Below are 15,852 nucleotides of genomic sequence, written 5' to 3'. Positions count from 1 at the left end.
TAGTCTTTCATAGAGATGTGATACTGGCTGCCAGTGTAGCTGGAAGACACTTCTGTCTGAACACCTTAGTGGTCATAAAGATTTCTAGTTGCAGCAGATCCAGGCTCTACTTCCACTTTTAGGGCTACTGGGCTAATACCAGGTAAACTGTTTAAAATTAGGTGAAAAGTGACTTCACACTACTCTGAATCTGGGGCTCCACTATCTAGTGAAATTCAGTTTAAAACACAATTTCCTTACATGTGTCACTAATTCTTTCTTTATCTTGCTCAAAGAACATATAACATCTCCACATGCAAGCACTGTTCACACTGGAGAAAGATGGTGGGGAAAATGGTTTCCTCTAAAGCAAAATGTTAACTAGTTTTCATAGAAGACTCAGGGCTGGGAAGTGGTACACATGGTTAAGCATATATAGTACTAAGTGCAAGGACCCATGCAAGGATCTGGGTTTGAGCCCTCAGATCCCCACCAGAAGAGGGAACACTTCACAAGCAACGAAGTAGGTCTGAAGGAGTCTATCTTTCTCCCTCTTTATCTTCCCCTCCTTTTTCAATTTCCTTCTGTCCTATCCAATTAAAAAAATGAAAAAAAAAAAGACCTCCAAGAGCAGTGGGTTCATAGTGCTGGCACTGAGCCCTATTAGGTTTAAAACACCAAACAAACTCCAGCTTTTTACCAAGAGGACATCCTCAAGATCAAAATAGGACCTATTTGCTTAGTTCATATGACTGCTGTAGCATCTCATCAGAAAATATTGAAACAGTTATCTCTGAATTCATTATGACCAAATGAGTTTTAACCAAGGCACAACATATATAAAGCAATAAATGTAATATACTAATTCCACAAAAGGAAAAACAAAAATCCTAGATTATATAGCTTGGGAAGTGGGACAGTGGCTAGAGTGTTGGACTTACAAGGCATGAGACCCCAACTTTGATTCCTGTCATTGCTTGTGCCACAGTGATGGTCTGGTCCCCACCCCACCACACCCCCACTTTGCCTCATGTTAATAAATGAATAAATCTTGCATCTTAGGAGGTGGTTCAGTAGATGGCGTACTGGAATCTCAGGCATGTATTTCCAAATTCAATCCCTGGCATCTATTGTGCCAGAGTGATGCTTTAAGGGAGATAAAGGTGAGGAGAAGTGATGAAATGACTTTACACCCAGTTAATTGTTCATGTTACTATGCACACAGACCCAGGATTGAGTTCCCACTCTCTACCTGCAGGGAGGATGCTTCATGAGAAGTGAAGTAGGTCTGTAGGTGTGTCTCTTTCTCCTTCTCTATCTCTCCTTCCTCCTCTCAATTTCTTTCTATCCTATCCAATTAAAAAATAGAAAGAAAAAAAAAGGCAAAAAATGGCAGCTGGGAATGGTAAATTCCTAGTGCAGGTACTGAGCCCTGGCAATAACTCTGGTGGCAGGAAAAAAATTAATAATAATACAGTAAGGTGATAAGACATAGACTCAATACACAAACAAAACTGTTTCATTTCATTATACAAGTAATGTATTAAAGAAAAAAGATTCGAAGAAAAAAATTCCATTCATAATCTATTAAAAGGGTAAATTAACTATATGTGAAAATATTAAAAGAACACCTATACAGAAAAAAGGCTAAGACATTGTCAAAAAGTAGGAGACAATAAAGAGAAATGAACATATAGCCTATGTTTATCATTCAGGAGAATAAATATTGCTAAAATGATTATATTATACAGTTTAGAGATTCGACACAATGCTTCTAAAAACAGCAATAATTTTCAATTAAATTGAAAACCAATTAATTTTAAATTAAGTCCTCAAAATATTCTGAAAGTACAAAAGACTTTAAATAGCTAAAGCTATCTAGAGAAAACAAGAAGAAAAATGGGAGTATTTTTGTTATGTTGTATATTCATTCTAAGCTAGAAAGTAAAAATAACTGCAACCAGGATGGTATTGGATCAAAAACAGGTACATAGATTATAGAAAAGAACTGAGAGTCCAGCTATATCTACATATCAGAAAAGGTTTGGGGAACCCTGAAAAGTCACATGCAAAAAAAAAAAATGAAACTAGAACACTATTTAATAGCTCTTAAAAATTAACCTAACCTGTATGTCTCAAAGTTTCTCAAAACACAAACTGAATCTTTTTAATATATAGGCTGTGTATTTGATATGCGGCCTCTCTCAAAAGCCTAGACCAAGTAGATTAGAAGCATCCAATAGCACAGCTATATACAAGATACTGGGTACTGTACAGCAAACCATAACAAAGGGACTTTTCAAAGTTAACCCAATTAACAAATAAAGTGATGATAATATTAACTATCAATTGTCTTTTTGAACCCTAAGACAGCAGGAACCTCACATCTTTACTATAGAGCCCCTACTTCCCCCAGTCCTGGAACCCTTGGATAGGGCCCACTGTCCCATATGCCTCTCCCAATCCGAACCAAATAATATTGCATCTGCCGATCACAACCTAACCAAAGCAACGATTGCCACCTCAATATGCTTCACCTCAGACTGTATCCAGAGACTTCACGTGTGGAATGACAACCCTTCAACTTCATTACTCGGGTGAGACCTTTCCTTTTATAGTACACTCTAATTTCATCTCAGGTAGTTCACTTTCTAACAAAGTCCCATAATCTAGATATACATCAGTTTCTGTGAGAGAGAGCTTATGTGCACACGTATCTATAAACTACTGCAAAATATATACCTGAAAGCAGAAGTACACTAGAGTTTGCAGTGAGTACCTCCCTAACACTTCCTCTCCACTATTCCAAGCTTGGGATCCATGATTGCTCAACAAATTGTTTGGCCTCATATGTTAACTCTCTTTTCAATCACCAGGTTCCAGATGCCACCTGGATGCTGGCTAGGCTTCCCTGGATTGAAGACCCCACCAATGTGTCCTGGAGCTCAGCTTCCCCAGAGACACACCTTACTAGGGAAAGAGAGAGGCAGACTGGGAGTATGGACCGACCAGTCAACGCCCATGTTCAGTGGGGAAGCAATTACAGAAGCCAGACCTTCTACCTTCTGCAACCCTCAACGACCCTGGGTCCATGCTCCCAGAGGGCTAGAGAATGGGAAAGCTACCATGGGAGGGGGGGGATTATGGGGATTGGGTGGTGGGAATTGTGTGGAGTTGTACCCCTTCTACCTTATGTTTTTGTTCACTAATCCTTTCTTAAATAAAAAATTAAAAAAAATTAACCTAACCTGTATCAGACTTGCATATAACACCTCAAATGATAAAAATACACAGAAGGAAATATAGGAAATACAGTCATGAGCATCAACTACAGAAATGTCTTTAGGGGACTGGATATCAATGTCAAAAGAAACAAAAGCAAATATAAATGGAACTACAGAAAACTAAAATGCTTTGTGTAACAAAAGAAAACACCCCGAAGAACCAAAAAAACAGCTTTCAAGTAACTTACTTGGAAAGGTAATTGTATATCATTTGTCAGATAAGGGGTTAAATCCAAAATGTATAAAGAACTCATACAAGTTAACGATATCATTTAGGGTAATGCAAATTTCAACTACAATGAGCTATCATCTATCAAATGTAAGACTGGTTTACGGGAGTCGGGCGGTAGCACAGTGGGTTAAGTGCACATGGCGCAAAGTGCAAGGACGGCCTAAGGATCCCAGTTCAAGTGCCCAGCTCCCCACCTGCAGGGGAGTTGCTTCACAAGCAGTGAAGCAGGTGTCTATCTTTCTCTCCCTCTCTGCCTTCCCCTCCTCTCTCCACTTCTCTCTGCCCTATCCAACAATGACAACATCAATAGTAACTACAACAATAAAAAACAACAAGGGCAACAAAAGGGAATAAATAAATATATTTTTAAAAAGACTGGTTTACATAGCAAAGGCTGGAAACATGTACTGGTGAGAGGGATGCAGCTTTTATGAAAGGTAGTAAAAAGAAAAAAAAAGAAATAACATGTGGGGGTCAGGTGGTGGCACATCGGGTTAAGCGTGCATAGTAAGAAACACAAGGACCTGCGGAAGGATCATGGTTCAAGCCCTGGGTTTCCCATCTGCAGGAAGAACACTTCATAATTGATTAAGCAGGTCTGCAGTTGTCTGTCTTTCTCTTTCTCTCTCCCTATCTTCCATCTTCCCCTCCACTTCGCTCCCCTCCTTTTCCCTCTACTCTCCTCAGTTTCTCTCTGTCCTATAAAAAAATTAGAGGGAAAAATTGATTGTATGTCTCAAACTTTTTAAAGCACATACCTAGTCTTTTAAATACATACGCTGAGACTTTGATATGTTGACTCTCTCAAAAGCCTAGACCAGGGAGAACAGAAGCAACTGGTGGCACAGCTATATACAAATAATGTTAAAGGACATAAATTATGGGGGTGTTGTAAATGATACAGCAAATCCTAACAAAGAGTTTTTCAGAGTTAACCCAATCGCCAAATAATGTGATTATAGCAATAACTATCTATTACCTTCTTAACCCTAAGACAGCAGGAACCTCCTACTTCCTCTATAGAGCCTATATTTCCCTCAGTCCTGGAACCTCTAGGGTGAGGCTCACTTTCCTGCATGCTTCTCTCAATTCATACCAAATGATATGGCATCCACTGAGCCCAACCCAATTAATGCAACGAGTACCACCTCAGCATTCTTCACTTCAGGCTGTGTTCAGAGACGTCAGGCATGGAATGTCAACCCTTCAGCCTCATTACTTGGGTGAGACCTTTCCTTTCATAGTATTCTTGAATTCCATTCCAGGTGGTTCATTTTCTAACACAACAAAGTCCCCAAACCTAGATATAGACCAGGTCCCATAAGATAGAGCATATGCCCACATGTATCCACAAATTAGGGCAAAATATATACCTGAAAGCAAAAGTACACCATATTCTGCAGTGAGTCAGTATAAAGTTCATAATGCAATAGTATCTAACTAGACTTAGATACCCTCCTCACCTATTTCCTATTATGGTTCTCTCACTCACTCCAAAGCTAACCTTAGCAAAGCAAAGCAAGGGCTGCAAAAGCTGAATAAGGGAAAGAGACTAGCATACTTTAATGATGACTCTTTAGTCACTATCAGGCCACCCCATCAGCTGGGGCCATATTCAGAGAGTCCTGAGATTCCCGAACAGACATAATGGGCCTAGACCTCAAATAAATCCCTCTCGTCTTGTTACTGGTCATCTCTATCAGAAATAACAAAATAGACCCCTTTGTGGGCCCCCCATAGGACTTTGCCCTCAACTTGGATCAACAATGGTAGAGAATGTTCCATCCTCTGAAGGGAGGATGGACAACATACTCTATGCTACACCTGAGGAAGATGGGTCGATATTGGGGCAGCCTGAAATGTTCCTACTCATGACCATAGAATGTGAGCTCAGATCTACAGGGATGCAGAGGTCACATAGGCTCCTAAGCTGAATATGGGCCCCAGACCAAATCAAATCGATGGGGTTTACAGTCAACAATATTTATACAGCTTCCCCGTAATAGGGAGCTATTCCTTCCCTGATCCAGCTTTCTATTCCTTTTCCAGCCATGACATCACCTCCCCAGACAATAATTGGATTCACCTGCATATCAGATTTCAGGCTCAGGGAAAAAAACTAGTATAACCACAGGCCCTTTGGAATATAACTAAAATATGCCTACTAGCTATCTACAAAATGGAGACCATCCCAACTCTTCATCTGCACTATTCCAGCCTTTAGGTTCATGATTAGTCAACAACTTCTTTGGCTTTATAGTTTAATTCTCTTTTCAGCCACCAGGTTCCAGATGCTAGCATGATACCAACCAGACTTCTCTGGACAGACTACCCCCACCAATGTGTCCTGGAGATCTGATTTCCCAGAGACCCACCCTACTAGGGAAAGAGAGACAGAGGCTGAGAGTATGGATCGACCTGTCAATGCCTATGTTCAGCGAGGAAGCAATTACAGAAGCTAGACCTTCCACTTTCTGCAACCCACAATGACCTTGGGTCCATACTCCCAGAAGGTTAAAGAATAGGAAAACTATCAGGGGAGGGGATGGGATATGGAGTTCTGGTGGTAGGAATTGTGTGGAGTTGTACCCCTCTTATCCTATGGTTTTGTCAATGTTTCCTTTTTATAAATAAATAAATTTTAAAAAGATAGAAAGAGAAAGAAAAAAGGCTGCAGGAGTAGTGGATTCATAGTGCTAGTACTGAGCCCCAGGAATAACTCTGGAGGCAAAAAAAAAATGAAAAAGAAAAAGAAAAAAGTAACATGTGATGCAAGAGTATCAGATAGCAAAAACACTATGTTTAGCTGATGAATATGGAGACAACCATTATGAAAGGTATATGCATCTCTCATTACCAGCTGCATTATTCACAATAGCTGAGACATGGAAACAACTGAAATACCTGTCAACTGAAAATTGAATAGAGAAATTTTGGTGGATACACATTCAGTGGAATACCGAAAATATGAGATCTTGCCTTTGTAATGACATGGATGAAGTGTGAGGTGAATGAGAAGAAAAATAAGTCTGAGAGTACAAGGTAATTATTAGATGGGTTCGTTCATATGAGGAATAAACATAGTCAAAGCAAATAAACAAATAACAAAAATAATTCTTAGTTTATGTTAAAATATTACGGTTGCTATAAGATAAAGGAAAGGAGGTAGAAAGCAGGTGGGGTAAATCTAATAATGAGAATGACATTAGAACTTTGGTGGTGAAAGTTACAAAGTTTGTACACTCACTGAGGTACAAGCTGAATATAACCTGAAAGTTTTATTTTAAACCATCAAAAGGTTAATAAAATTCAATTAAAATAAATAAAATAGGGATAAATAACCTGAAATATTATAGCAGACGAAGCAGAATATATGGAAGTTCTTGGTAAACTGCAAAGTGGCACATAACTAAGCATAATTTTAATTCTTCATTAAAAAATCAATGTAAGATAAAGATGAGTATGGGATGATCCCACTCATCAACAGAAGTTGAGTAAGAAGATCTGAAAGGGAAACTAAAAGCAGGACCTGATCAAATTGTAAGTAGGGCACCAAAGTAAAAACCCTGTGGTGAGGGGTAGACATGCAGCTTCCTGGGCCAGTGGGGGGTGGGAGTGGGTGGGAGGGATGGGTCACAGTCTTTTGGTGGTGGGATTGGTGTTTATGTACACTCCTAGCAAAATGTAGACATATAAATCAGTAGTTAATTAATATGAGAGGGGGAAAATCAATTGTATGTCTCAAAGTTTCTCAAAACACAAACTGAATCTTTATATAGGCTTTATATAGGCTTATATAGGCTGTATATTTGATATGCGGACTCTCTCAAAAGCCTAGACCAAGTAGATTAGAAGCATCCAATAGCACAGCTATATACAAGATACTGGGTACTGTACAGCAAACCATAACAAAAGGACTTTTCAAAGTTAACCCAATTACCAAATAATGTGATGATAACATTAATTATCGATTGTCTTTTTGAACCCTAAGACAGCAGGAACCTCACATCTCCACTATAGAGCCTCTGCTTCCCCCAGTCCTGGAACTCTTGGATAGGGCCCACTTTCCCATATGCCTCTCCCAATCCATATCAAATAATATTGCATCTGCCGATCACAACCTAACCAATGCAACGATTGCCACCTCAACATGCTTCACCTCAGACTGTGTCCAGAGACTTCACGTGTGGAATGACAACCCTTCAGCTTCATTACTCAGGTGAGACCTTTCCTTTTATAGTACACTCTAATTTCATCTCAGGTGGTTCACTTTCTAACAAAGTCCCATAACCTAGATATACACCAGTTTCTGTGAGAGAGAGCTTATGTTCACACGTACCCATAAACTACTGCAAAATATATACCTGAAAACAGAAGTACACTAGAGTTTGCAGTGAGTACCTCCCTAACACTTCCTCTCCACTATTCCAAGCTTTGGGTCCATGATTGCTCAACAACAATTTGTTTGGCTTCGTATGTTAACTGTCTTTTCAATCACCAGGTTCCAGATGCCACCAGCATGCTGGCCAGGCTTCCCTGGATTGAAGACCCCACCAATGTGTCCTGGAGCTCAGCTTCCCCAGAGACACACCCTACTAGGGAAAGAGAGAGGCAGACTGGGAGTATGGACTGACCAGTCAACGCCCATGTTCAGCGGGGAAGCAATTACAGAAGCCAGACCTTCTACCTTCTGCAACCCTCAATGACCCTGGGTCCATGCTCCCAGAGGGATAGAGAATGGGAAAGCTATCAGGGGAGGGGGTGGGTTATGGAGATTGGGTGGTGGGAATTGTGTGGAGTTGTACCCCTCCTACCTTATGGTTTTGTTCATTAATCCTTTCTTAAATAAAAAAAATCATTGTAAATATAAATCCTGAAACACATAAAATCCTCTCAAAGTACCATGAAGATGCTTTCTGATCGTTTTCTTAGTACAGGGAATAGGTAAGTCTCCAGCAAGTCTGACTTGTTTCCTCTGTGTTCTGCTTCGATGCCACGAGGCAAAAGCAGCACCTTGGACAGCAACAGACAGGCTTTCTGAAGACCTTGCTTGCATGTCAACATTCTCTGAGAGCCCTTTCTTACTTGCTGCAAGCTTTTATTGCTTTGCAGTCTAACCCTCACAGGGAAATTTAAACAGAAGTGCTACTTCAACATCCTTATATATTATGAGTTGAGATGATGACTGTCCAAATAGAATCAGGACTTTCTTTGAGCCTCACTGTCGGACATCTTCAGTGTTGACTACATACCGCCTTCTCTAGAAGTTGAGAATTGGTACCTTTATTTGCTCTACCTACATGCGATACATATATATTTAAGAATTTAAAAACATTCCAGTTAGGAGCGGAAGACAGCTCTCTTGGTAAAGTGCAGACTTTACCACACATGGGGAACCAAGCTCCAGCCTCTGGCACCACACAGGAGCACCATGCACAAGGAAAAGCTTTGTGATAGTGGTGGAGTGATGCTCTTCTTCTCTGTCTTACTCTCCTTTCTCTTCCCCTCTGTTCTACTTGTGATTAAAAAGGAAGAAAATAATCAGCTGAGAGCAGTGGAATCATGCAGGTGCAAAGTCCCAGTGGCAAGAAAAAAACCTTTATTTTAATTAAATGTCAGTGAATAACGTCATAGTGAAGCATAAATAACATTTGCTTGTGACCTTTTAGTAGCATAACAATGCCAGGATATTATCAGATTCAAGGCCACAACAAAACTTTGAAATGCCAATATAAATTTGAAGTGAGGGTATGGAAGGTGATTAAAGCCATAAGGATAAAGGCACTGTATATATACAGTAAATGTGGTGTAAAAGGAAAAAAAGCTACCAATTTGCTAATATATCAGCTCATTAAGAGAGCATCTCTAAATGACATAAAGTATCTAAACACCATCTTAGAACTAAAAAGTGCTTTGTGGTGACCTCATTATATAACTGATTCTACTTAAGAGTCATTAATTTAGTGATAGGAATCCTGTCTTTATTATAAATAATTATTTGAAAACAGCTTTCTCTTATGAGATAAATGTGGAACCAAGGGGGGTTGGCTGAAAATTATGAAGCTACTATAAATGTACAGGCTTATCTTATGCCAACCCATTTTATTTGCTCTTTACACATAATTTCAAAATTATAAATCATGGGTTGCTTAATACGAATGACTTGGTAAGGTACCAGGCCCCTAACTAGATGTCACTAAAATAGCAATCTGACTCATGATTCTGTTTACATATTGCTCAGTTTTTCAGTATGAACATGCTTTAAGAGTCACTAAATACCTGACTCAAATTCAGTTCGAATGAACGATATATTTTGTTTTCATTGCTAGGAATTCTTAAGTACACCTCTGGAAAATAAAAGCCTAAATGGAATCGCTACTTCACAAATACACAAAGCTTTCTATTTGCTATAGTGGAAGAGATGAAGAAAAAGAAAGGTCACAGACATTGTAAAACATGAGCCACTATATATGTAACTTCTTACCTTTTGAGTTCTGTATTTCCCATGGTTTTGGGATCTTTCCTTTTTTTGGATTCCTTTTTGTTATCTTTTTTAGCCTCTGGTTCAGATGGGGAGGGAATTTTGCTCCCTTCAGGGTCTGTATCTGATGGCAGCCCACTAAGGTACACATGCATTTGTTGACTTTGGAGGGGGGTTGTCACATGGGGCATGCACAGAGTGTGACCAGGCATGGGAGAATCAAGAGCACACATACATGCACAAACAAAAGAAAGAAAAAGAAGGATGCATCAAAAAGCTAGAGCAAATACATTCAAACTCAAATAATAAGCAAAAAAAAAAAAAAAAAGATGCAAACTTGCATAAGGAAAATCAGAACTGAAAAGAAAATAAGAAATCCAAAACTGTTTCCATGACAAGATGTATAAACCTAACTGTGAATCAAGTGGCAGTCTTACAATATGAAACCCAGACAATGTGTATCATAATTCATGATGATGTTTACCAGGGAGTTTACAAAAACACTTCATTATTTTATAACACTTTCTTATTCAGTAACATATGTAGAATACAGTGTGACAACCCAGAGAATATAATGCAACTTCTCTCTCTGTGTAAAGATTTCAGTCCAAGAGGCTGTAACAGATAGTCATCAAAGTGTACATATTTATAAAAAGCAGAATTATGCAGATACTTCCCAGGTAGCAGAGTATCAGGAGTATCATTTATGCAAATGAAAGGTCATGTGCAGGGCTAGTGAACCTTATAACAAAGGGAGACTATGATGATCTACCTGCCTGTTAAATATTCAAGCCTACAATACTATTGTTTTCTAGCTCTAAAAGTTGAAGTTGGATTTTACAGTATCTACCAGCCCTAGAGAAAGAAAAAGCATAGGGTAGATCCCACAGATATTTCAGAGCTGTTTAGCATGCCATGATAAAGATAATTGACACCGTTATGATTTAAAATAAATGCAGTCAGCTCTGGTTTCCCCAAAATATGAATTTTCAGAGCAATAACTTTTCCACTGGAGGCTGAAACCACGTAATTTTCCTTCACTGGCTATTTATTAGGGACACTCTGGGGTAAAGTACACTTTTCTTTATTGTAGTGTAAGGCTTTATACATTGCGATTGTAAACTGGCTGTGGCAATATGGAAATTTATTCTATGTCTTTAGAGCCAAATGGTAATGTTCTTAAATTATTTGCCTTTTTGCATTATTCAGAACATGGATCTTTTCCTCCAGGAGCTGGGGAATGTCTAAAGAAAAAGAGTACTTGGTATGGAGACAGGAGCAGTGATGTTCTAGTCTAGTCTGTAACATCTATAAAATGAGAGTAGCTAAAAGTTCTTCCCACCTCTATGGTTAAGCTCCAAGTGTAATGATCATCTTTGCATTCCAGCTTCACCTAGCTTGTTTCAGCTATTGAAATGTGCTTGGCTTCCTCCTTCTGCAAGGGCATTTGTACATGCTGTTCCTTTTTGCCTGGAAACATTCAACTCCTACACATGCTTCAGTTCTTAACCGAAGCATCACTTCCTCAGGGAGGCCTTCCCTGCCATACTGCCACCACATCTGACTCATATTCCTTCACTAAATGCTATCATGGGATTGTATTCCTTTTCTTCAGAGCACCAATCTCTGTGAAACTCTGCCTATGTTGATGTCAAGTTTTTGTTCATCATATATACTGAATGTATACTAGAGTATCTGGTAGTGAGCAATCAGTGAATGATGATGGAATAAATGATAACAAGAGCAAATACTTATTAAGCTTTTGCTACGTTCCAGGAATTGTACTGTATAGTTTATATCTATCTTCATCCTCTCAACATCCCCCATGAAGAAACTGTGATCCCTGTCTAACAGATAAGATGAAAACTGTATACAGAGAGGTTAATTACCATCAGGTTCACTGTTAATAAATGGCAGAGCCATGAATTGAACCTAGATTGCTCTGACTTCAGAAACTATCCCAAATTCCCATCTGTCATTGAAAGAAGAAACAAAGTTAGACTTTTGTGTTCTTTGTGTAACTTTGTGTGTCTGTTTGTACTAATAAAGGGATGAAGGAGAATAAGAGGTGATCTTAAATATATAACCATTGTAAACAGTTGCCAGTGTGCAATATTTTTCCCTGAGGAATACCTCTGGGCATGTGCTTACCTGTTTCCATGGACGTGGGATGCACAGAAGGCAAAGCTGTAGTGAAGGAGGGTGGGGTCAATCATGGCGCCATTTTCTGCCCTTTCAAGCAGGTCTCTGAGGTAGCAGAGATGTCGGTGACACCCTCGGACTCCATTTCGGGCACAATACTCGTCTAGTACAAAGACTTGGCCAGGACTGAACCAGCCCTGTTTGGGGAATAGAGGAGAGACTTTCTTTTAAATACAGGTTGCTTTCTGGAGAGTTGCTAGTGTTTGGGGGTGATTGGAAAAAGGGGATTAAAAATAGCCAGCACTAACACTTACTGCTGACTTAATAGGTGTCAGCCACTATGATAGTCACATTATGTGTGCTATCCAGTTTAATCCTCACAGTAGTCCTATAAAGTAGGTACTGATAACCCTCTGCTGAATCTGGAAGGGAAAACTAAACTCAAGGAAGGTTGTGGGGATTCTTTGGTATGCCAGAACTTGTAAGTAGTGGCATCTGGATTAGCAAGTAGTGTACTCCCCCAAACAGAGCCTGGCCCACTGTTCCAATAGCGAACCGTATTCCCTGAAGAGTATTAGAGTGAGTCAAGGCAAAATCTTGGTTAACATTTAGAGAAAAGAACAGCATTAGTGCCTGCCACTGGCAGAGTATTTTGTACCTGATGAAAGAATTTCAGCTATGACTAGTGACAAATTTTTGAAGTAGACTGGGCAGGTTTATCTTCACTTCATAGATGAGGGAAAGGAAATGAGGGCTGGTAAGGCTGAGAAGCAGCATACAGATAATACATAATAGAAACAGCACTCAAACCCAGCTCTGTTTTACCCCCAAGTTCTCCATTTTCTTTCTACTCTGGAGCATTGAGGAATATCAGGATTGATACATGTATTTATAAAGCCATTAAGTCTCAAGGAACAAAATTCAATATAAAGCTAATAATAATAACAACACAACTTTCAAAAGAGAGTAAGTAACATGACTAAGTTTTTAGGTTGTGAACCAGATATGGTTTGATAAAATTTAGGGGGGCTTTACTTGTTCTGGTTTGGTATTTTAATTCCTTTCATTGGCAATTATTTGTTTTCTTTTGTTTATTTTATTCTTATTTGCTTCCTGAAGCACCGGACAAATTTTTGCTGTAAAAGAGAACCTGGATGGAGCATGATGGGACAGAAAATTACTGTCTCCCTGTGTACTTAGGAAAATAGAAAGGCCATTTAAGGTCACCACAGGCAAGCCAAAAATCAAATTACTCCCTTTGGCATCCATGCTTTTGTGAAGCAATAAATAAAGTCAATTAGGTAGCATTTAGTGTAAGCCGGGGATTTAGGCTATTGTAGATATTAAAAAGTCTTAATCTTATTTTAGAGGCATTCCCCGAGTCATCTTTTGACTTTTACTTCATCTTGGGAGAGAAGAGAAGAGGCAAAAGGACAAAGTGATTGGAAGGCAGGTAGAAGCCACAAAAGTATAGCCAAAGAAGCCTCTGCAATAATTATCTCATATTGGTTATCTGGGGAATCTTCAATTGACAACATGCAGCTCAGCAATGCATCCAACGAAAGACGGCATCTTTCCTATTTCAAATGATAAGTTACTGCAGAGGGCGGGAGAGTAGTCGAGGCAGTGGGCTGCCCCTATAGGCAACTTCTTTGCCACTCCATCTGCTACCCCAAATGCTAAATCTTAGAAACAACACTGCTGTGAAAGATTAAAATATATTTTCTACGACTCAGATGACACCAAGTCTTTTGTAGATGCCAAAATAGCTGCTTTGAAAAGAGTTGAAGAAATATCAATTAGGAACTCAGTCGAAGACACAGAAAAATTTATGTATCCCTGCTGGTCGGTCTCCAAAACTAACTAAAAAAAAAAAAAAAGATTGTAATAATGAGAAAATGGAGTATATAGATGCAAGAGAAAAGACTCTTTTAATTGTGTTATTTTCTGAAATTTTTGGATGATGATTAGTAGATACAGGTATACAAATGAGGAAGAAAATTATTTTATACTATTCACAATTATTTTTATATTTGAGCTATATTTTAAAGTTGATTCATGATTAAAAGGAACTAAGTTTCAAAATTCAATTTCTGGTTAAATTTTTTAGATAGCATTTACTAACTCTCCTTAGTGATAAATTTCTTAGTGAAAAAGAAAAATGCTTTAAAAAATTATGTGAAAGAAGTTCTGAAAATAATACAAATCCAAAAGATTCCAAGATTCCTCCATAAACAGGAACTGTACATAAAAGGAAATTATTTAAATTAAGAGATATACACTTGTAAGTTAAAAAAATGCAATTTATAATTATTTAAATGCTCAATCACATAATCATAGGAAACAAATTGGAGAAAAATTGCTTCGCAATGGAAGGTAAGTTTTTTTTTAAGTCAAAATGATGTGTTCCTTTCCAATTTGGCAAAGATTACATTCTTCTGATGAAGTCATTTGAAACCTGAGATAATCAAAGAATCTTTTGTGACACACAGCTTAATAAATTTTTCTATGTAACCCTGCTTCTGCTTTTAAGACTATTTTGCCTACTCCTTTTGATATTTTGCTTCCTGGTATAAAAAAAGAAAAAAGGAAACTTAAAAATAAAAACCAGTTAGAGTATATTCAAGATTTAGTCATGCCATTTAGAGAGGAAACAAAATTGTATTATATTTATGTTAATATCAATATTTTAACTCTAGTTAATTATGTAACACTAACAATATACAGATCTACTTGCATTAGTGTCTGGAGTATGTGATGAGGACTCTTCTCAATGTAAAGTTATTTCATCACTTCTCACCTTTCTCTCCCTTAAAGTGGGATTAATACATTAATCTTTAGAAATGAAGCAACAATTTGTGGTTTGTGGAAGGAAATAAATTGGATTTTAGCCTTCTAAGTTTAATAATATAAAGCCCCCAAATATCTTCAGAAATCCAGTAAAGCTAGAATAATGGTCCTTTGGATTCAAATTATTTAAACCTAGGCTTAAGACAGAATTTCAAGAAATGCTGGATAATCGAACTTCCAAATGTTTAAAGAGCCATAAAAATTCTCTAAGGGGTGAAAAAATTCTTTGAATAATATGAAGTAAACGAAAAAGCCCAAACCACTTTTGCTTAGGAAAAGTGAAATGTAGCCAATTTGTTTACAAATTATTTTAATCTAAAAAAAATGAAGAGATTTCTGAGACTGGAGCACCAGGTCTTATAATCTGGAGTGGGGAGGAAGGGAGATCTTAAACTCCAAGAAACCGAGGTGATTTTTACAAGTTTCTCACAAGCAGGTGCCAAACCCGATTACCCTCTTGGGAATATTTCTCATGTAGCAGCTGAAAAGGGGGAAGCTAAGATACAGTAACTGGGAAATTGGATCGTCTCTACTGATAACTAACTTCCTCCTGCTCTGTCTCCTTTCTTTCGTAAGTAAAACTATCTCAACTCAGGAAATCAAGCATATATTTATAACTGCTAAAGGGGCTCAGGTATGAAGAAATGAACTTCTGACATAAAGGTAGAGAAATTCTTTTTTTTTTTTTTAATTCTATCATGTTTAAATTGTTGTAGACCAAAGAATATACTTGCCAGGCAAGAATAAGAATCATTAAGTCTGTGATCCAAAGTAAGGCGTTGCACCATCTCAAAGAGGGAAGCGTGGTCAAAGTTACAAGGGTTGGAAGAGATAAATTCATCCATGCCATGTTTTTGAGCTCTATCTGCGTCTGTTCATTTATA

General features: G+C 38.2%; 1 protein-coding gene across 13 annotated transcripts in view; it reads right to left on the bottom strand.

Moving 5' to 3' along the window:
- CADPS (calcium dependent secretion activator) overlaps positions 1-15,852 on the bottom strand; it is a 571,423-nt gene that overhangs the window by 170,541 nt on the left and 385,030 nt on the right. For all 13 annotated transcript variants that reach the window (XM_060202988.1, XM_060202982.1, XM_060202989.1 and 10 more), the window contains exons 12-13: positions 15,703-15,839; positions 12,128-12,315 (exon numbers count right to left, since the gene is read on the bottom strand). In XM_060202988.1, the coding sequence (XP_060058971.1) occupies positions 12,128-12,315; positions 15,703-15,839 (325 nt within the window). The remainder of the gene's footprint in view (positions 1-12,127; positions 12,316-15,702; positions 15,840-15,852) is intronic.

Source organism: Erinaceus europaeus, chromosome 12 (genome assembly GCF_950295315.1).
Source record: "Erinaceus europaeus chromosome 12, mEriEur2.1, whole genome shotgun sequence".
NCBI lineage: Eukaryota > Metazoa > Chordata > Mammalia > Eulipotyphla > Erinaceidae > Erinaceus > Erinaceus europaeus.
The sequence above is the reverse complement of the archived record's forward strand: the minus strand, read 5'-3'. Positions and strand labels throughout refer to the sequence as shown.